The sequence below is a fragment of the Hydra vulgaris genome, chromosome 01 (genome assembly GCF_038396675.1).
Source record: "Hydra vulgaris chromosome 01, alternate assembly HydraT2T_AEP".
Taxonomy (NCBI): Eukaryota; Metazoa; Cnidaria; class Hydrozoa; order Anthoathecata; family Hydridae; genus Hydra; species Hydra vulgaris.
Window position 1 is genome coordinate 53251289 of NC_088920.1, and position 22799 is coordinate 53274087.

The 22799-nt window shown below is 27.1% G+C and overlaps 1 protein-coding gene across 1 annotated transcript; it reads right to left on the minus strand.

Annotated features, from left to right (window-relative positions):
• Window positions 1–1558: 1558 nt before the first annotated feature.
• On the minus strand, window positions 1559–22584 carry LOC101237885 (uncharacterized). Its single transcript, XM_065788586.1, has 6 exons — window positions 22368–22584; window positions 11467–11838; window positions 4191–4475; window positions 3153–3458; window positions 2871–2978; window positions 1559–2288 (listed from the first exon to the last, which is right to left on the minus strand). Exons 1-6 carry the CDS (start codon window positions 22414–22416, stop codon window positions 1987–1989), a joined length of 1422 nt encoding a protein of 473 aa, XP_065644658.1. The 5' UTR covers window positions 22417–22584; the 3' UTR covers window positions 1559–1986.
• Window positions 22585–22799: the final 215 nt, after the last annotated feature.

A 22799-nucleotide genomic window follows, 5' to 3' on the forward strand; every position in this document is an offset into this window, starting at 1 on the left:
ATTTATTAGCTTAATTATTGCTTAATCACCAATTATGTTTTTAAAACTATACAGTAGTATACCTTTGTATGGTTTCAAGTTTGCGCTGCTTAAGTTTGCGTTTTTTCTGCACTTAAAGCTCTTGTTACCTAAGAGTTTTAACAAACCCCAAATATAACAATCAAACATTCTCATTTAACCATTAACATACCCCCATTTAAGCTACCCCATGTACAAAACTTTATAAAAACGCATTAAAAAACGCTAACCTCGTAAACTGTTTCAATGTTATCAAACTTTTTTTATTATCTTTTATAATACAAAATTACATTTAAAAATACAAAAACCCCAATTGAATTTAAAACAGATGTTGGTAATCAAATTTTGTAAATATACTAACATTAGAATCTTTTCAAATCTACCTTAAATACCCAAATTACGCCATTTTATGCAACAATGATTTAAGCTATAAAAAAAATTTTTGTATAAATTATTTATTTATAAATATTTATTTTATAATATTTTGTACAAAATAATTATACAAAATAAATATTTTGTATAAATTATTTATTTATAAATATTTTGTATAAATTATTTATTAAAAATTTTGTATAAATTTTTGTATTTTTGTATACTATATAAAAAATTTAAAACAGTATATTTTATTTTATAAAAAAAAATAATACGCTGAGGTATAATAAAATATTCATTTTTAATCTATTTTAGTTTTTTTTACCCTATATACAAACTTAGCTCAAGCTGACTTCTATTCCGTTTACTGAGGCATTCACTGAAGTTCAGTATTTTCTATGATGTTTTTAAATTAGAAAAGAAAATTCCAATCAAAATTATTCTTCAGACTTTAAAAATTATAAAACTATATTATTACTTTTTGTATTTTGTTTAAACAAAATTGTTCAAACGTGTAAATTATAATAGAAAATTATAAAAAAAACTATTTAAATTAGCAATTATTCAAAAAGTTAAAGAGATTACCAACGGATTAAATAAACTTACTAGATGAGTATATATTAATTTATCCAAAACATTAGACACAGTTAAATATTGCATTCTTTTAGATATAATAAAGCCATACGGTATAGTCAATCCTATTATTGAATCAAGTTACTTATCAATATCTTGTAATCTTAAATCTTTCTAATGGTAACAATTAAATCTTACCAATAGAAATGAATACTTCTTTAACCTACTGAAATTTTAAATGTCTTATGCAGAGTTTTTTGTTCAATTTAGCTTTAGACTAACATTACAGACTAGTAATGCATCTTTCAATTTAAATTCAATAATTGGGGGTGGTTCTAGAACTTTTTGATATCTAAGTTTAGTAAGTTTCAGAAAAGTTTTAAGTTTTAAACTTTTCAATGTTCATACTTATGTCATACTTACAATGTGCACGTATGCTTTTTCTTAATGTACTTGTGCTTACAATGTGCACCTGCACATTGTAAGTGCAGTGATCAGAATTGTCGATTTTAATGATTATGTCGCTGTTATTTACTTTACAGCTCTGGCCATTTAAATCTAGAATCTTTAGAACGACGAAAAAAAAACAACGTAGTAATATGTAGTTATATTAACTTTGTTTTTTAAAACAATTTTATTTACATTTTTTAAGTTTAAACCTTTATAAAAGATAAACGTTCGTAAAATATTAATCGTTCGTTAAACAACAATAAATTGTCATTAATTATTAAATGTTAAACGTTTGTTAATTGTTAAAGGGTAATTGTTTAACTTTCGTTCATGTCGTATTTACAATAAAAATGTAATGTTCAATTTTTGTTAAAATTTCACTAATTGTTAAATGGTAGTCGTATAGTTTAACATTATTTTATTTACAATAAAAAACGTAAATTATAATGATAAATCAAACAAATTAAAGGAAGGACAAATCAAAACTGTTCAAAAAACTGCAATCGCTTTGGAAATCACTGATCCTTAGCGGAAACCACTAACACCTATTTATAAACACAGTAAATATTCTTTTCAACAACGTCTAGTTGCTATAGCGCTTTGAGTCATGTTTGTGTAAACTGAATCCGGTATAGCAGGTATATTATCATCAATAGCTTGATAGTTAAAATCGTGGTCTTCAACAGAATATGGTCTTGGAACCATATAATGTGTATTTTGAAGGCTATTTAATGAGAAGTTAGAGTCAGCTTTCGACTTTTTTAGAAACATTTCCTGTTCACCATTGGCATTGGCCGTAAAAACATATCTAGGAGGCTCGCTATTTAACGGATGCGAGATTTCGCCAACAAATTCTTTTCGAAGTTGTCTGTTTTCTGAAAAAGTGTCAAAAACTTCCGAAAAATAGTCGAGACAAAAAAAAATGTTCAAGCCGATTAAGCACTGGCGTTACCACATTGGCGGTTTGAAGAAAAGCGGTTTTTTTGATTATGCGATAAAAAGTAATAAAAAATCGCATCAATTCGCACTCAATTTTTTGATAAAAATCAAATCACAATAAATCACCCAGTGACTTGCTCTATAAAAATGACAGCATCGCAATTACCAAACTAAATATCGCATTCGCAAGAAAGCGCCCCAATTTCTTATCTAAATATCGAAATTTAACGCGTTACCAAAATTAATCGTATTGCTGTATTGCCAGTGCTTACATCCGTTATTTGACGGCTGGTAGATGAGATAAAAACATGTAACAATGTAAAGTTAATTTTTTCACTCAATAAAATTAGATATATTGTTATCAAGAAATGAATTTATAAACAAAAAATATCGATTGTAAATCAATAAATAATTAAAAATCAAACAAATCAATAATCAATTTATAGTAAACATTAAAAAATAATCAGAAAACCTATGAAGCTCTGAAAACCTTGTCATTTAATAAATTATTTACTCACGTTTTTTGTGTTTTAGCAAACAAACAAAAGAAACCACAAAAACAACAAAAATGACTGCTCCACAACCGCTTATAACTGATATTGTCAATAAGTTGAGTGGTGGGTTTCCTACATATAATTTTAATTTTTTTATTGTAAAATTTTCAAAAAATTCGTAGCCTAATTTAATCTAAATGGAAAAATAACAATTAAAAAATCTGCAGTTAAATTTATTAAAAAAACTTTGTTACTCACTGCAAAATTATTTGTTATAAAATTAGTAAACCGCAATGTGTTGAGTACCTGAAGCTACTTTTTCATGATAATTAGGTTTATCATTAGGATATGATATATCTGAAAGATCACTTTCAAAATCTTTGTTGACCAATTTGACCTTAACATCACTTATTTCATTTACTTCTTGTATAGTTCCATAACATTGTCTAACTGAATTAACTTGCGATGAAACAGTACTGGTGTATACTTTATTCAATGTTTTATTAAGGAAATCAATAACATATTTTGTGGAACAATTTCCATGTTGTCTAATGTGCCAATCAACACTAATGCAATAATCTTGTTTTTTTATCCATAAAGGTGATTCTTTGACTAAAAAAGTGAAACACAACTTGAAAAATAAAAAATAATTACAGTTTTGATGAAATAATATTCTGAGCATTCATTAATATAAATAAGATGGACTTTATTTTTAAATATGAAATTTTGTTTAAACTGTTTCAATTATTGGGATCATTGTCATCTAAACCTTCCTTAATGCATTCTATCAAACGATATTCCCAAAAAATGATCTAAGATCATTGTTTCTTTATTTATCTTTTAGAGTCACAACACGCATTCATTTGATCATCATCTCTGTTTTTTCAAGACACTGGACACCATTAACTGCCTAAATCATAACACTATGTACAGATGTGGAGGATAGCTTTTCTTTGCTCTTTATTAATGTAACTCTTGTTGTCAGAAAGTGAAGATATTTCTCTGAACTTGACACCTACTTTTGTCCTAAATGTCTCTTTTGCATCTAAATAAAAAGTTTATCAACACACTCTACTTCTACTATTTCTTTCAACCTTCATTTTGACATTTTTTGTTTTCCAAAAATTTTTCAAAACTTGTCTAACAATAATTAGAACCTGTTGTTCATTTTCCTGTCCTAAAATAAAACCGAATGATGAAAAAACTCATTGTTATTTAATTTGATGCCAATAATTCATTAGAGAAATTAAAAAAAAAAAAGGTAGGGGAGGGGGAGATCTATCCTAAAAAGAAAAAAAATTATAGATTATTCAATTATTGAACTAATAATTTAAAATAACTTACAGTGTATTCTTATTTGTGTTTCGGCACTGATAGTTCCTTGTATGCCACTAACTTTATATCTCAGATAACTACCGCAGATACCTGCATCAGCTTTAAATTTTGTTGAAAAAATATAAATATTATTATCTAAGCTAATAGAACTACCAGGTAATGATTCAGTATCTCCAAGATACCATTCAACATTAGGTTTTGGTTTTCCCTGAACATGAATAGATGGATTATGTTCACTATTTTCATGAAGTGTCCAGACAGATGGAAATGTGCGTGTTAAGATTGCAGGTCCACCTGTTATAATATAGTTAATAGATTTGAAAAAAAAAATCAAATTTTATTGTGTTATAAAAATATCATCATTTTTATTTTAAAAATAATATTTAGACTTTTCTTTTTATTTAACTGTTTTTGAGCTTGACAAACAACGAAAACAAACCTGTATCAAATAGTTGCTACTGTTATAATAAGATGAACTTAATGAAACAGTTAGTGAAATTTTATTGTTATTAAAAACTTAGTGAAATTTTATTTTCTACCAGATATGAAAAATATAGCAATGCCTCTCTGTGTACTTACCTTGACTAAAAGTTTTGAATAGTCTCAAAAAAAAAAATTAAAGTTTACAAAATTTATTTTGAATAAAAATATTATTTTAATAACAAATGATAATATAAACAATAAACCTTTTTAATAATAAGTATGCAAGCAAATATTATTTAATAATAATAAGTATGCAAGCGTATATTAGTCTTTGAATCAAAACAGAATTTTATTTTTACTATATAAAGATATGCAATAAAAAAGCAAATTAATCAACCAAATCAATGACAAAATGAATGTTGCTGTCAAGGGCAAATTATTTAAAAAAAATAAAAAATCTTTACAAATGATTAAAAATATAATAAATAAAAGCTTATTTTTATCATTTTTTTTTTTTGTTTACTTTTATTTATGGGTATTATTATATTTCAGATTCTTTGATATAAACCATCTGAATACATTCTTTACACCAAAAGTGTAAAAAGAAACTGCTTTTTGTTTATAAATTTAAGCTATATCTAACTATATTTAAATCTAAAATATAGATATGTAGAGATTATTATAATTATAACACATATTTTAGAAAATGTGTGTGTGTGTGTATATATATATATATATATATATATATATATATATATATATATATATATATATATATATATATATATATATATATATATATATATATGTATATATATATATAGTATGCGACAAAAGTGTTTACATGTTTTTGAAAAAAATTCATTTTTTAAATAAATGATTGAAATACATGTTTATATATCAATATATATATATACCAAAATAAAGGTAACTCATTGTAGTTTCATGTTTTGAGCCTGAATTTAAATGAATGAGAAGTGTTTATAGCAAATTATTTATTGAAACAAAATGTCAGATGTAAACAGTTTTGTCGCGATTTATGCTATTATTAATTTTAATGCGAAATTAATACTTTGTGTTGCCTCCACGACTTCTAATGACTGCTGCAATTCTCGCAGGGATGCTACCAATCAACTTCTTGCATTCTTCAACAGTTATCGAACTCCAAACATACTCAACTCGTTCCCATAATTCTTGTCGACTGGCTGCTCTTGTTTCATAATTATAAACTCGATTCTTTACAATAGACCAAAGATTCTCGATCGGGTTAAGATCGGGACTTTGCGCAGGCCACTCTAGAATCTTAAATTTCTTGGAATTTAGGAATTCTGATATGATTTTTGCCTTGTGCTTTGGATCATTGTCTTGCATAAAAAGTGTCGAACGAATTTGCTTTCGCCATCCTCGTAAACTAGGCAAATAGCCATTGTTTAAAATGTCAATATAATGTTTTGCGTCCATTATTCCATCAATTTTTACGATTTTACCAACACCAGACGAAGAGAAACATCCCCAAAACAACAACTTTCCACCGCCATATTTTACTGTTGGAATAAAGTCACGATCAGAAATTCCTTCTCCAGCTTTTTTCCATACATATCGAATGCCATCAGAGCCAATCAAGTTAATCTTGCTTTCGTCTGTCCAAATCACCTTACTCCACTCAGCAAAAGTCCAGTTTTCATACTTCTTTGCAAATTCCAATCGTTGTTTACGATGTTTCGGTGTTAGTAGTGGTTTCTTGATCTTCTTTTTTGCCTTGAATCCAATTCTCTTGAGTTCTCCCTGCACTGTTCGAGTACTTACCACTGTACCTTGAGCATTATTTAATTGTTTCTTTACATTGTGTGCTGATTTTTCTTTATTTGTCATGATTAATCTAGAAATTGTTCTCTGATCTCGAGTAGTGAAAATTTTCTTGCGTCCATTTTTGTTGCATTTCTCCTCTATATCATTTCGCTTCTTAATTTTATAGACTAAACAATAAGATATATTAAGTTCTCGCCCTATCTCACGAAGAGACAATCCTGATTTAAGCTTCTGAACAGCTAAATTTTCAATTGCTTTTGACACTTTCTTCATTCTTTCAATTATAATTTTTCTGTTGTTTACATTATGAATTTTAAGTTTAAATAAACCGTTTATTACTAATTGAGATATGTTTTATTTAAACAAATTAAAAATATAGCCACAAAGTAATAATTTCGCATTAAAATTAATAATAGCATAAATCACGACAAAACTGTTTACATCTGACATTTTGTTTCAATAAATAACTTGCTATAAACACTTCTCATTCATTTAAATTCAGGCTCAAAACATGAAACTACAATGAATTACCTTTATTTTGGTATATATATATTGATATATAAACATGTATTTCAATCATATATTTTAAAAAAGAATATTTTTCAAAAACATGTAAACACTTTTGCCGCATACTGTATATATATATATATATATATATATATATATATATATATATATATATATATATATATATATATATATATATATATATATATATATATATATATATATATATATATATATATATATATATATATATATATATATAATTAGCGAATATATATAATATATATAATTAGCGAAACACCTTTTAAAGTTCGGTATGCAAACCACTTAAAATCTTTTAATGCAGTTAGATACAAGAATGATACAGAGCTATCTAAAGAAGTTTGGAAACTAAAAGAAAATAACTTTACACCTTTTGTCAGATGGAGGATTGTTAAAAAATGCAAACCATACAACCCAACATCAAGAGTTTGTAACCTTTGTTTGAACGAAAAGTTCCAAATTTTGATGTATAGAGGAGAAAACCTACTAAATACAAGAAGCGAAATAATATCGAAGTGCAGGCACAAAAATAAGTTCCTTATCTCCTCTTTTGATACCGAAGATTGATCCTGGTTGGTTTACGTCACGTTTACGTCACGTTATACTAAATTTACATATGCGTTAAAATTGTGTTTTCATGGAGTCATTAGAACTCACGCCACCGTAATTCTAATTGTAACTTAACGTTTAATTTTTAATTTTGTAATATATGGCTGATGATTGCCGTTAGGCATGAAACTTAAAGTTCCATAATAAAAAGTTTTTTCTTTATCGTTTTTAACTATAATTATAAATCGCTCTGTTTAGAAATTTATATATAACCAAAATAAATTTCCTAAATATTGAGCACTTTTAAACGAACAAGAGTTTTGTATTATTATAATACAACACTAAATCAAACGATATAAACGCTCCACCAGTCGAGCACTCTACTCGAAGTCGTCCACAAGATGGAGAAATTAAACTTGCAATACTCAATTAAAAATATCTCAATACCATCAGAGAAAGAATATATTTTACAATTACTGGCAAAGACCGAAACACTTATTAAAAGAATGAGATGGAAAGCGCTTTTTTTCATTAACAAACAATCGAATGAAAAAGATTCTCTCGATTACGTTAACTACGGTATTAACTCTTCTAAATGTCCTCCGCAAATTAAGGAAATGTGTGCTTTCGAAAACAAAACAATTTAATTAATCTTGTTAAAACCATTAAATTTCGGAAAATCAACAATGTTTTTCAAGAAAAAATAGCAAACGATATAAAATCTATACGAACCTCGAAAAAAACTTTAACTCTAGCCGACAAAACATCAAACATGTACAAACTATCCAAAGATCAATACAACCATCTCCTTAATAATGCAATTACTTCCACGTATAAAAAGGCGGACCCTAAACTCAAAGATCAAGTAAATAAACAAGGTAAAAAAATCTTAATCAACCATGATGTATACAATAAAATTGAAATTAACGGTACTGCAGATTGTTTCATAACTCTAAAAGACCATAAAGAGAACTTCCTAGATAAACCAACTGTTAGACTTATTAATCCTGCTAAAAATGAGATAGGAAGAATTTCAAAATCTATTGTATCCAACATTAACTCCGAACTGAGAAAGAAGCTATTTTTGAACCAATGGCAAAACACCCAAAATGTTATACATTGGTTTCAAAACATAAAAGAAAAGCAATTCTGTAAGTTCTTAGTCTTTGATATTAGTGATTTTTATCCGTCGATTAATGAAAACCTACTAAAAAACGCAATAACTTTTGCAGAGCAACATCTAACAATAAATAGCGAACAAAAGAGTTTTATACACCATGCAAGAAAATCATTATTATTTAGCAATGGAACTGCTTGGATTAAAAAAATGGGAGGATTATTCGATGTTACTATGGGGGCCTTTGATGGCGCGGAGATTTGCGAATTAGTTGGGATTTTTATTTTGCATCAAATCTCGCAGTTTTATGATAAAAGCAATTTCGGCATATATCGAGATGATGGGCTAGCTATGTTTAGGAATAAAAGTGGTCATGAAATGGAGAGGATAAAGAAACATTTTGTACAAATTTTTAAAAATAACAATCTTCTTATCTCTATTCAATGTAATTTGAAAATAGTTAACTATCTCGATTTAACGCTAAACCTTAACGATGGATCTTTTCAGCCATATCGCAAACCAGATAATATACTGAATTATATACATATTAGTTCTAATCATCCACCGAGTGTAATTAAAAGTATTCCTAAGACTATTGCATTAAGATTGTCAGCAGCATCGTCGAGTGAACCAATTTTTAAAGAAAGTATTCCTCCTTATCAAGAAGCCTTGAAAAAATCGGGTTACAATTGTGAACTTGCATACCATCCATGTATAAAGTCAACAAACTGCAACCATAAACGCAAGATAATTTGGTATAATCCTCCTTTCAGTGCAAATGTTGTTACAAAAATAGGTAAATGTTTCTTGAACCTCATCGACCTCCACTTTCCATTTAACCACAGACTTCGTAAAATATTTAATAGAAACACAATCAAAATAAGTTATTCCTGCATGCCAAACATAAAATCCATTATTAACTCTCACAACAAAAGCATTTTACGTAAGGAGGCAAAAACTAATGAAATGAAATGCAACTGCATTGAAAAAACCAAATGTCCCATGAACAACCATTGCCTTTCCAACAACATTGTTTATCAGGCCACCATCTATTCAAATAACCCGGAATATAAAGAAAAAGTGTATTTTGGAATTAGCGAAACACCTTTTAAAGTTCGGTATGCAAACCACTTAAAATCTTTTAATGCAGTTAGATACAAGAATGATACAGAGCTATCTAAAGAAGTTTGGAAACTAAAAGAAAATAACTTTACACCTTTTGTCAGATGGAGGATTGTTAAAAAATGCAAACCATACAACCCAACATCAAGAGTTTGTAACCTTTGTTTGAACGAAAAGTTCCAAATTTTGATGTATAGAGGAGAAAACCTACTAAATACAAGAAGCGAAATAATATCGAAGTGCAGGCACAAAAATAAGTTCCTTATCTCCTCTTTTGATACCGAAGATTGATCCTGGTTGGTTTACGTCACGTTTACGTCACGTTATACTAAATTTACATATGCGTTAAAATTGTGTTTTCATGGAGTCATTAGAACTCACGCCACCGTAATTCTAATTGTAACTTAACGTTTAATTTTTAATTTTGTAATATATGGCTGATGATTGCCGTTAGGCATGAAACTTAAAGTTCCATAATAAAAAGTTTTTTCTTTATCGTTTTTAACTATAATTATAAATCGCTCTGTTTAGAAATTTATATATAACCAAAATAAATTTCCTAAATATTGAGCACTTTTAAACGAACAAGAGTTTTGTATTATTATAATACAACACTAAATCAAACGATATATATATATATATATATATATATATATATATATATATATATATATATATATATATATATATATATATATATATATATATATATATGTATATATATAAATAAATATATATATATCAAGCCTTCTCAGGAGACACGTGCCATGGTATGCCTTTTATGATTATTGTTTAGTTTGTTTCTCTATTCAGTTAATGGTTTGTATGAAAGCCAATTGTTTATAACTACATCATCACTTTTCCAGATCCATATGTTAATAATGCTATGAATTTAATAAACATTTATTCTGGATTTTACTGTCATTTTTTCATTCGCCTTTAATTTGTACCATAAAATTTAACCATAAAAATTTATATATAAATAAAAACATTTATATTTAAGTAAATTGAACTTATGTTTTAACATTTGAAATTTACTTTTTATTAATTATGATAAAATTTGATTAAATTTCAAACCAAATGATTCCAAAAAGATTTATAGAAGTATTAAAGCAATAAAGTAATTAAAAGTTGATGTTTGTAGAACTAAAAGCTCTCATGATATTTGACTATTTTATACTACATTAAGTCTTAACAAAATAACACTTACCTTTAACAGTTTAGCTAAAACACTATTAAAATGAATTACTGCCCAAAGTCTCTAATCATAAAAGTATAAATAATGTTTTATATAAAACCACTCCTCTGGACTTAATAAAACCATATGCCTAAAAAATATCCAGGTGTTCGAAAATAATGTTTTACATTGGATTGGAGTATAATGTTTTTTTTAGATTTTTAGAATTTAAATTTATTTATAATTATTATGAACCAAGTCATTTGTGAATTTATAAATTATATTTGTTCTTTCTACTATATTTATAAAGATATATATATTTTTTAAATACTTATGTGTGATGTTTTATTAAAGTTTCTAGTTATGCTTGTTACTGATTTATGTTTGTGTGTATTGTCTATGCAGTTTATCTGCAGTTTATTGTGCATATACTAATTATTTTTTAAACTACTGTATTCAACTATTAATAAAGTTTTAAATAAATAAAATATTAGTTAAAAAAATGATTTTTGTAAAGTTTATTCATACATAACACGTACCTTTAACAGTTAATGGAAAAGCTATTTCTGGATGAGATTCTAACAATAACAAGTCACCTTGCTCAAGAAAGAACTGTGCATCTAATTTATATGTTTTTCCATCCGAATAGCTTAAATTATAAAGTACAACACTATACTCTTCGCTTTCAGAAAAGTTAACTGATATTTTTGTATTGTAACTGACTCCAAATTTTGTGAGATAAAAATGTGTAAAATTTCCTTCTGCCAAAGCCTGTACACCCCCGTCAGAAAATGTTAGTTTAACAACATTTTCGGTTGCTGAATCATATGAAAGTTTCCAACTATACTTTACAGAAGATCCAACTATAGAATTAAATGGAGATTGAATGACTTCTATAGTACCAGCACTCACTAATAATATTTAAAAGAAAAAATATTAAATTATTCAAAACAAGTAATATTGTTATTTTGTTAAAACAAAAATATCATCTTGCATACATTTTATTAATTTAAGAGATTTTTAAATATTGAAAGGGAGTAAAAAGAAATGAACAAATGAGAAAAACAAAACATTAGAATAAAACCTTATAAAAAAATCTTTTAACTCATAAGAATCAAACAAGTTGCTTCATTTTAATCAAGTCTTTTATAAAATTTAACATCCTATTAACATACACTTAGAAACTAAGTATGGTTAAAATTTAAACTGATTTGATTTTTAATAAATAGATCTATCTAAAAATTACTAATGATAAAGCATGATTTAGAATACTTTTTAACATATTATATGAATTTAGTTATTTTAATCTTGACCGAAAAAATGTCATCATTTTTATTTCGATACAATTTCGCAGTTTTGTAGAAAGTTTTCATTTGTACAATAAAACATTTAAAATAAAGAAAGCTTAGAGATTTATTTTTTTATTAATATGGATATATTTAAAATAAAGAAAGCTTAGAGATTTATTTTTTTATTAATATGGATATGGTCGAAAGCACCCCTCTAAGAGGAGTACTTTTGACCATATTATTATTGTCGACGATATCTAACTGGTTGAAACTATCCCAGCGGTGGGTTACATTTGACCACTTTGAGGTTTACTTTTAAAACAGTGGTAAATTTAACAAAAATCAATATTTTATATACATTATCTTTTCAATTTGTTTAAGTCTATTACTTGTAATGCTAAAAAAAAATTATTTTTTCTGGCAAAAAATCATTTGTAAATTAATAAAAACCTGCAAAGTGGTCAAATGGTCCTCGTCTTCCTCTACTATATATATTTAGTTAAAGTATGGAGATTTGAAGGAAGCAAAAACATTACTTTAGACATACAATTTTTACTTTCAGTACGGGATAAACTGACCAAATACAATGGAAACAGACATATTTTAAACCTTAATGTGTTAATTTTGTAAAACCTAAAAATGGTAGGTGCATTTTTAGGCTTTAAAAAGATTAAAAACGTTATAAAATGCGTTTTGTTAAGTGTTTTTATTGTTAAAATATTAAAAACACTAAACAAACGCTTTAATGAGGCATGTTTTGTTTCCCATCCAAGACTGTAGGCTACAGTCTTGGATGGGAAACAAAACACAGCTACAGTGTAGCGCGCGTTGTGAAGTTATTGTGACACCAAGGATAGCTATATTTTAGATTAATTATTACTTTATACTTAAATATAAGTTTATATATAGTTTGTATTTAAATACAAGTTTTAAAGATTTGCCCTTTTTATTCGTAGAATTGCTCCCAATATAATCCATATATATATATATATATATATATATATATATATATATATATATATATATATATATATATATATATATATATATATATATATATATTTTTTTTTTTTTTTTTTTTTTTTTTTTTTTCTTTTGGGTGCTCCAAGAAATCTTAACGGTCTTGTCACAGAGCACCGCGGAAGTGCATTAAATCAGGAAGTTCACGACTCCTTCCTTACCGTGACGCGAAAATATATATATATTATATAATATCTATATAATACTATATAATATCTATATATTATATACAATCGTGCGGGACATTTACAAACAGTTATAAACTGATAAAAACCTTATCAGTTAAAATATCATTAAGGTCATATAAACTTTACAGGATGATGAAAGTATTTCATTGAGACTATATGAACATTTATATATTTTTATGTTTTATTTTTAGAGTTTTATATTTTTATTTCTATTTTATGGGTTTTATATTTTTATTTATGAGTTTTATACTTTTATTTTATTAAAATTTAGTCATAGAGAATAACTAGAGGGTGTTATAGGGGGAATTGTAGAGAATAACTAGGGGGTGATTGCATAAATGATAGCTCATTGATTATTTTTATTGAGGATAAACTTTTTACATGGGCTATGAAGGCATTTCTATTTATCATTTTGGAGAATTTTTTTTTAGTTTCAACAGGAAGAGAGTTTCCATTTGCTCTACTTTGTTTGATATGGATTTAATTTGCTGAATGAACAAAAGATTTTCATTTAACATTATTCCTAAATATTTTATTTTATCTACAATATTTAGTTTTTGACCACTAATTCTAACATTAAACTTTTTGGTAATTTTCTTTTGCCTTAAGGTTTAAATAGAACTAATTTAGTTTTTTTGACATTCGAAGATATTTTGTTTGATTGCAACCATTGAACCAATGATGCCAGGTTATAATTTAGGTACTTATTTAACTTTTTTAAAAACTAATCTACAATCAAGAGGTTAGTGTCATCAGCAAAATGATACACTTTCGAGTACTTAACACAAGTGTTTAAATCATTTATATAGATAAGGAAAAAAAAGACCCAGAGTTGAACACTGAGGAACACCTATGGACGTATGTTTTCATATATATATATATATATATATATATATATATATATATATATATATATATATATATATATATATATATATATATATATAATATATATATATATATATATATATTTATATATATATATATATATATATATATATATATATATATATATATATATATATATATATATATATATATATATATATATATATATATATATATATATATATATATATAGCCTCATATGCAGAGATGTAGTCAAGACAGTAAGACAAAGACCAAGACTGAATGTTTCAAGACCAAGACATCAAAAAATCAACCCAAGATCAAGACTAAGTCTTTGAATGTTTTTACTGGACCGGGACCAAGACTTAGGTTCTGAGAAGTCCGATTCAATAAAACTCATGCTCACACATGTAAGGGGTAAACAGGTTCTATCTGTTGACAACTTCGCACCCTTTCTTTATTTATAAGACTGACGTAGATGTATTTATAACACGTTGTTCCAGCTTAGAATGTCGAATGCTGTATCTTCTTAACTAATTGCATGGGTTTTGCTTTTGTTTTTGCTTTTATGACAACTCATTCTATTATTTCTTAATGAGGGTACAGCTCTAGGACTCAGTTTTATGGTTCTGAGGCCAACTGGTAGTCAGGTTTTCTGAACTCTGTCGCAGCTCTCAGAGAGACCCATTCTATCGACAACTGTAAAATATTAGAGTACTAGCAATGCCATGTTGCGCATGGATGGTGTTCCTGTTCGTTTTTTAGTGTGTATTGTTGAGGCTACGTTTAGAGCATTTGTTGCGGTTCAGGTTTTATTAATAGAAATGAGGCAATCGCTTGGACTATTAGATGGTGTACTGAGTACTATCTGTGTTTTGAGTGACGTTCTTTCGTCAATTTAAAAAATGAATAAGGATCAAAAACTATAAAACACAAAAAATTATTTCATAACCAAGTTTTCTAAATCTATCAATCACTGATATTCTTGGTCTTTGAAGTAAATTTATTTCTGTTGAATATTTTTGAGACGAATTTTAGTTCAGCTGTCTCATTTTGTGATGAGACAGCTGAACTCAAGTTAGATGGCCTTAATGGCTGTCTTCCTTTAATTTGCAAAGACTCCAATAGTCACATGCTTGGCCTAGGCATTTACATTTGTAAGAAATCACTAATTTGTTGGGAAACAAAGTTTTATTCCACTAACAATACTTTTATGTGCTTTTGTTTAGCTCACTTCACTCTTATCACCTTTCACTATGTTCTATATTGCTCTCCTTCATCTCAGGACTGTACTTTTTTTGATGTTATTTATGATCAAATTAACCAAGCCCTCCTTTATCCTTCGGCTAATATCAATGTTGTTGGTATCTTTAATGCTCATCATACTAAATGACTTGGCTCTAATGTCAGTGACTTCAGAAATTAAAGCCCTTTTGCCTTTCTCAATCTACAACACAAATAGAAAAACAATGTTTGGAAAATAGCTTCCAAACAACCTGAATCCTCTATTTTCTCTACTTGATTTATGTCTTATTTCTGATCCTAGTCAATGCTCAGTTTCTTCACATTCTTGTTTCTGATCCTAGTCAGTGCTCAGTTTCTTCACATTCACCCTTAGGTGCTTTTGATCACGGTTTGGTTTCTCTAAAACTGTTATCTCGTTCTTCTTCATCATCAGAATCCCCCTATCATCATACTTCTTACAACTATTTTAAAGCTAACATTCTTTGTGACGTTTTTTTTTTTTTTTGTAATTCACCTCTCCAAGGACAAGAAAAATGCCACTACAGATGAGGAGGCTACTTGTGGTTATAACCCTCTCCCAACTCTATAACTCCTAAAACACGAACCTTGACGAACAAGGCCGCTGGGCGGAGAAACGAGTTGAGTGCGGGACTAGCAGGGACGTGGTGGGAATCGAACTCGGAATCTCTCGCTTATTAAGCGAGCGCTCTGCCACAACACCACTACCGCATTTCCAAGCGAGCGCTCTACCACTACACCACTACCGCATTAGACGAAAGATTTCTACCTTTGGGCAGAAATCTTTCGTCTTCCTGCTGACAAATGTGCTACTTATGTAACTTCTTGGATTTAGGCTGGCATGAAATCTTTTATTCCCTCTTGACAATTCTAAGTCAAGCCTCACTCTACCCCATGGTTTTTCTCTTATTATGCTGCTTCAATTTCCAATCGTTACCATTACTCCATATCTATTGTAAAAATAATTCTCCAGAAAACAGACGACTGTTTATTATTGCTAGAAACCATTGTAAAAAAGTTTTATCTGACGCCAAAAACCGCTATTTTCATGTCACAAAATCTTGTATTTCATCTAAAACAGTATATATATATATGTATATATACATATATATATATATATATATATATATATATATATATATATATATATATAAATTAGTAAAAAACACTTATCTAACTTTTTTCCTCAACTTTAAGTTCCACCATTGCTGGATCATCAGGAAGAGTTCTAGGCTTTAGTTCTAGTACTCTTCCTGATGATCAGCGGCTGATCAAGGGGGAGAAGGGGGCTAGGGGGGGGATATAGCCCCGAGCCCGACAATTTTAGGGGCCCGGATTCAAAGAAAATAATTTTTTATTAACTCTGAAAATTAAATCTTTTATTACCTTAAAAGAGCCAAAGTTAAATTTACTTAATTGTCTGAAAACAAAAGCACAAAAATAACTGTCAACAAAAACGCTGCATTATATATTTTTTCCGGTCTTTGACAACGAAGGAGCGCAACTACTTCTACAAAAAAAAAATTACTAGATTGGTAGCAGCGCCTTATAGCAATAACTGAATGCAACATTTGTATAAATTGCTACAAAAACAATTCCCTTCGGAAAATTATTAATGACTTGAATAATTATATTGTTATTGAAAATGCATAAACGATTGCAATTCTACAATTCTTTTGTACTTCCGCACAAAAGAGTTCTTGTGTGAATGCATTTAAAAGTTGAAGCGCTAAATTCGTAAAAGAGAAAAAAAGAACAGGTTAACACTTTTCAGGTTATACAGTTATAATTAAAATGCAAAGAAAATATGAAAGTGGAGCTTCTAAAAGAAGATTGAAGAAAGAGAGAGAGGAAATGGTAGCTAAACTTCCGAAAATGACAAATTTTTTTCATCAAACCAAACTAATATGCAATTTCCACAAACTGTAGATAATAATAAAAACAATGAAAGAAAAGATGAAAACAATAACACGGAAAATGAGGTAGCCTGCCAAGGTCCTTCAAATGAAATTCAAGAAGTTGAAAGTGTTGAATCTACAATGCATAATAATGAGCTTGACTCAGGTGCTCCAATTTTTGCTATCTTTAATGACACCTCTAACATCTGCTAAACAAACAATTTACTTTTTAGGCAATTAATATTTTTATTCTATAAATTGTCACTTATTATTATTTTTTTATTAGGCTTATTTATCATGATTTTTTTTCCTCGATACCATTCTACGCGAAGACCCTGCTTTATGGCCATTACAATTAAAGGAAAATGAACGTATGAAGTATTTAAACAAGGGGTATGCTTTTTTTCAAAATAAAGACTCTAATTTCGAATCTTCGAAGCGAATGTTCGAAAACCAGCACAGATATTATTCGGTGAATATTTTCAAAAAGTGATGAATTTGTTTTCTACAAATTAAAAGCCACGACGGTAAATCTTTGATTACTGACATTTTAGATCTACTGGAAAGATATGATATTGATATAACCAATTGTCGGGGACAGGCATACAATAATGCAAGCAATATGTCTGGTAAATATTCTGGATTACAAGCATGTTTAAAAGAGCGGAGTGAATTAGCTTTTTATATCCCCTGCGCTGGACATTCTTTAAATTTAGTAGGGCAGTGCAGTGTCAGTGAGTGCATCAATTCTATCAACTATTTTGGCGTTTTGACAAGCATTATGTTACTTTCACTAATTGACTTTGTAAAAAACTTACGAAACGACTTTACGAGATTTGAGAATGAAACAAAAAAACTTAGCTCGTTTATTGAAAAAGACTATTCGGATAAGAACAAAAGAAAGGTAATTAAAAAATTGAGCAACGGAGAAAACCAAGTTGATTCTTTAAGCGTATCCGACAAGTTTCGAGTGAATACATTTTTTGTCATTATTGACAAACTTGTGACACAATTAACAACACAATGGTAACACAATTAATTAACAACACAATGGTAACAACCACGTAAATAAGTTATTTGGATTTCTATCGAAGCTGTAAGCTATTAGTACCATGGAATTGCAAGTTAGCGCGAAAAAAGTTGTAGAAGTGTACTCAAATGATTTAGAAGATAGTTTCATACTTGAAGTAGAACAATTTGTAACATTATTAAAGTTGAAGCCTCCGGATTTTTTATCGCATAAAAAAGATAAATCTGAGACTGAAAGCACATTGATTCCTCTCCATGTTTTAAATTGGATTGTTGAAACTGATATTATTGATGTATTTCCAAATGTCTATATAGCATATCGCTTGTTTCTAACTATTCCCATAACAAATTGCGAGGCTGAGAGATCATTCTCTACTCTTAAAAGAGTTAAGAACATGCACCGATCAACAATGGTCCGTAGTTGTTTAAGTAATATAGCAAGATTAACTATTGAGTCAAAATTATTAGAAACTTTGGATTTCAGTGATGTGATTGCAGAGTTTGCGGGGAAGAAAAGCAGAAAAAAATCACTCAACTTAATTCAATATAATAAATATAAAATTTGTATATAAATAAATATCAGTAATAGCGTTTTCAAGAAAGTCTTTGTTTTACTCATTTTTGACCTTGTTAGTGGAACGGGGCCTCCTACTTTTAAATAGCCCCGGGCCCCGAAAAGTCTTAATCCGCCACTGCTAATGATCCAGCAATGGTGAAACTTAAAGTTGAAGAAAAAAGTTAGATAAGTATTTTTATCTAATTTATTATTGCTCTGTTCTTTAAGAACATTGAGCACTCTATTTGTAAAATACACTAACATAATTTACATATATATGTATATATATATATATATATATATATATATATATATATATATATATATATATATATATCATCTGTATATATATATATATATATATATATGTATAGCATCTGTATATATATATATATATATATATATATATATATATATATATATATATATATATATATATATAGCATCTGTATATATATATATATATATATATATATATATATACATATATATATATACATACATACATATATATATATATATATATATATATATATATATATATATATATATATATATATATATATATATATTTAAACTTGAAATATGATGTTTAACCAAATAAATTCAAAAATAGTCAGAACAGTGAAACAAATAGAAAATCCAGTGAATCTTTTTTCTCAAAATGTTTTTATTTAAAACAATATAATTACCAAAAAAAATACTAATACAAAATATTTTTTTATATATTAAAACTATTAGCACTAGAGGCCTTTCAAATAATTATCAGTAGTGCTGTTTTTGGTATTATTGCAAGATATTTGTATTAAAAACAAAAATAATTTTAATTTTTATATTGTTGCTATGGGTAACTATGGATTGTGAAGGATTGAATATAGACAGGAAATATCAATTAAATGTATCATGTTTTTAGTTGTGCAAATGCTTTTCATATGATAACAAAAAACTTTCATTGTTAACCTTAAGAAAGACTAAAAGTTGGAAAAAAGGTTCAATTACACTTTTGTGGGCACGTTGACAAGTTTAAACAAGGTTGTCAAATTGATCAATTGCTAAACCAGTTCTGCAACTGGAAATATGCCCGTTTATATGTAATCTTAAATTATTAGGTTTATCAGTATATGGTAATATATATATATACAGTCCCTGGCCAAATTATTAGACGCACTCGAGTTTTTTAAGAATTTATCGCATTACACCAGTTTATATGCAGTACATTCACATTTAAACATGGATGTGATGGATTTTTATGCAGGAAATTTACTATACAATTCGTGTTTGTATGTATTTTCCATATATGGTATTACAGTGTGAGTCAATTAGTACATTAACACGTACAAGTCGAAAGCTGCTCCAGTCGCGTTTGCGGTGGCTTCAGTTGCGGACGTGTTTATCTGAAGTGTTTGTTTATTTAGCAGTTTTACAGTACATATTACGCATTTAACTGTTTATTTCGTGTGCAACGTTTATAAATAATAATAAGTTTGAACACTTTAAGCATGGGTAATAAAGCCGATCTTACACCACGCAAAAAAGCTGAAATAAAGGTCCTTGTGAATGCTAAAGTACTCTCAAATCTCGAAATATTACGAAGATTGGAGATATCTGAAGCTAGTATACCGCACATTTTTTAAAGCTTATAAAAAAAAAAATTTCTAAATTTTATCGTTATCAAAACAAAGCATTATATTCATTTAAATGTCATGAGTTTTTGAATTTATTAAAAATAAAGTTCATTATCTAAACAAACAGATATAAAGAGATAAATACTTCAAGTACAAAAATTTTCCCATGGTAACTTATTTATTATGCAAGCATGGCTAATTAAACAAGTTTTTTTTGGCGTTAATTAGTTAAACAATTACATTTTGTTGTCTATTTATGTTTGTGTTGTTATTTTTAAATTGCTGTAAATTGCTAAAATTGTAAAATCCTTTGTAAAATATACTTTTGTACGCGAATTTTCAAACAAATTCTTTTAAACACAATCTATAAAATATCTTCACTTTTGCTATTAAGTTAAAAAAAATTTCCCCGTATTTTAAAATTAAACTTTTTAAAAAACAATTCTAGCGAAAAAAAAGCCTAATATAATTTGTTTATGATTTGAAATCTTATAAGAACAAATGTTTTCATCCAATTACTATTGGATGTTTTGATGCTTAAAATACTTATGTTGACACATGTATTTCATGAATCAAAACCATTTTTTATTAGATAATTATTTTATTTAAGTTAAGCAAGTTAACTTTAGAAATGTTTAAATTAAACAAGTTATAACTTTAGAAATGCATTTGCAACATTTAGACTAGATTAAAACACATTTCAAACTTTGGTTTAAGCTACTTTGTTTTACGGTATATAACATTTTTTTTATCTAAGATATATGCGACTTTTTAGTTAATAAGATTTGCTTAAGTATATAAATCTTATTCAGAAAGAGACATCTTAAAATTTTAAAGCAATAAATATAGAATTTAAATATATAATAATTTTAATAGCTATAAATAAGATTTTTATTTTACTTTTCTAAATATAATTTTAAGATTATATATCTTAATAAATAAAAGATTATATATCTTAATAAATAAAAGATTATATATCTTAATAAAATCAACTTTTTTTTTTTAAAGAAACTCTGAAAATAAAATCTTTGATTTTATGGAAAGGAGTCTCCTACTATAAATTAGGCCCAGGCCCCGAAAATTCCTAATCCGCCACTGATAAATAGTAAAATGAAGACATCTTAAATTAGTTTTCTTTCAAGTATATTAATTACGGCTAACGCATTTTCAAAACAGTAATAATATATTGACAATTAACTTGGAATGTAAGGAGCAAGTAAGGTTCAAAATTTTTAAAGAAGAATGTCACCGTCATTGTTTGTCGTCTTCACACCAAGTAGCTATATTATATTTAACATTTTTAAATTTAAGTTTTCATTAATTAAGTTTATATAATTTTTAATAATGTAAATCATTGTAAACATTTCATTAACTTACATTAAACAAAATGAAACTTAGTTAAAAAATACAAAAAATAATAAATAATAAATTTTGACTATTTTATTTCCAAATTGTCAATAAGTTTAAAATCAAAAAAATAAATTATACTGTCTTATAATTCGTTAACGAAAAAAAAAACAAAAACAAATAATATATTAAGGATATACACGAATATATATATATATATATATATATATATATATATATATATATATATATATATATATATATATATATATATATATATATATATATATATATATATATATATATATATATATATATATATATATATATATATATATATATATAGTTATATAGTTATAAATGTTCAATTACTCACCGCGCCATAAAAAAACACCAAGATATAATAAATGATAAATTAACAGCATGCTTTAAGATTAAAAAAAAATATTTCAAAATTTTCAAAACTGTATGTTCTTCCTTTTCGAAGATTAAAAAGTGAGATTCGGGAATTCACATTTTTGACATTCATATGTTAATATAATAAAAAATTAAATAAAACAAATATGTTGATAGTAAAAAGAGCAAATTATAATACATAATGTTTAACCTTGCCAAACAAACTGAACGAGGCACGTGTAAAAACGTAATAGAGTATTACAATATTTAAAATCTGTTCTATTATGAGCCCACAAACTTATTTCCACTATATAAACCATAACTTGTCAATATTGAATATTTAAGTTGAATTTTCAATTAATATATATTGTTAACTTCTCTTTCCCTCGCGACGCAAATACTTTAACTTACA

What these genes read in the sequence shown, in the direction of transcription:
- LOC101237885 (XM_065788586.1), bottom strand. Translation starts at nt 22,416, where the DNA reads ATGCTGTTAATTTATCATTTATTATATCTTGGTGTTTTTTTATGGCGC. An exon ending in TGGTGTTTTTTTATGGCGCG is followed by an intron (nt 11,839 to 22,367) that starts GTGAGTAATTGA and finishes AAATATTATTAG; the next exon opens with TGAGTGCTGGTACTATAGAA. An exon ending in TCATGAAAAAGTAGCTTCAG is followed by an intron (nt 2,979 to 3,152) that starts GTACTCAACACA and finishes AATTATATGTAG; the next exon opens with GAAACCCACCACTCAACTTA.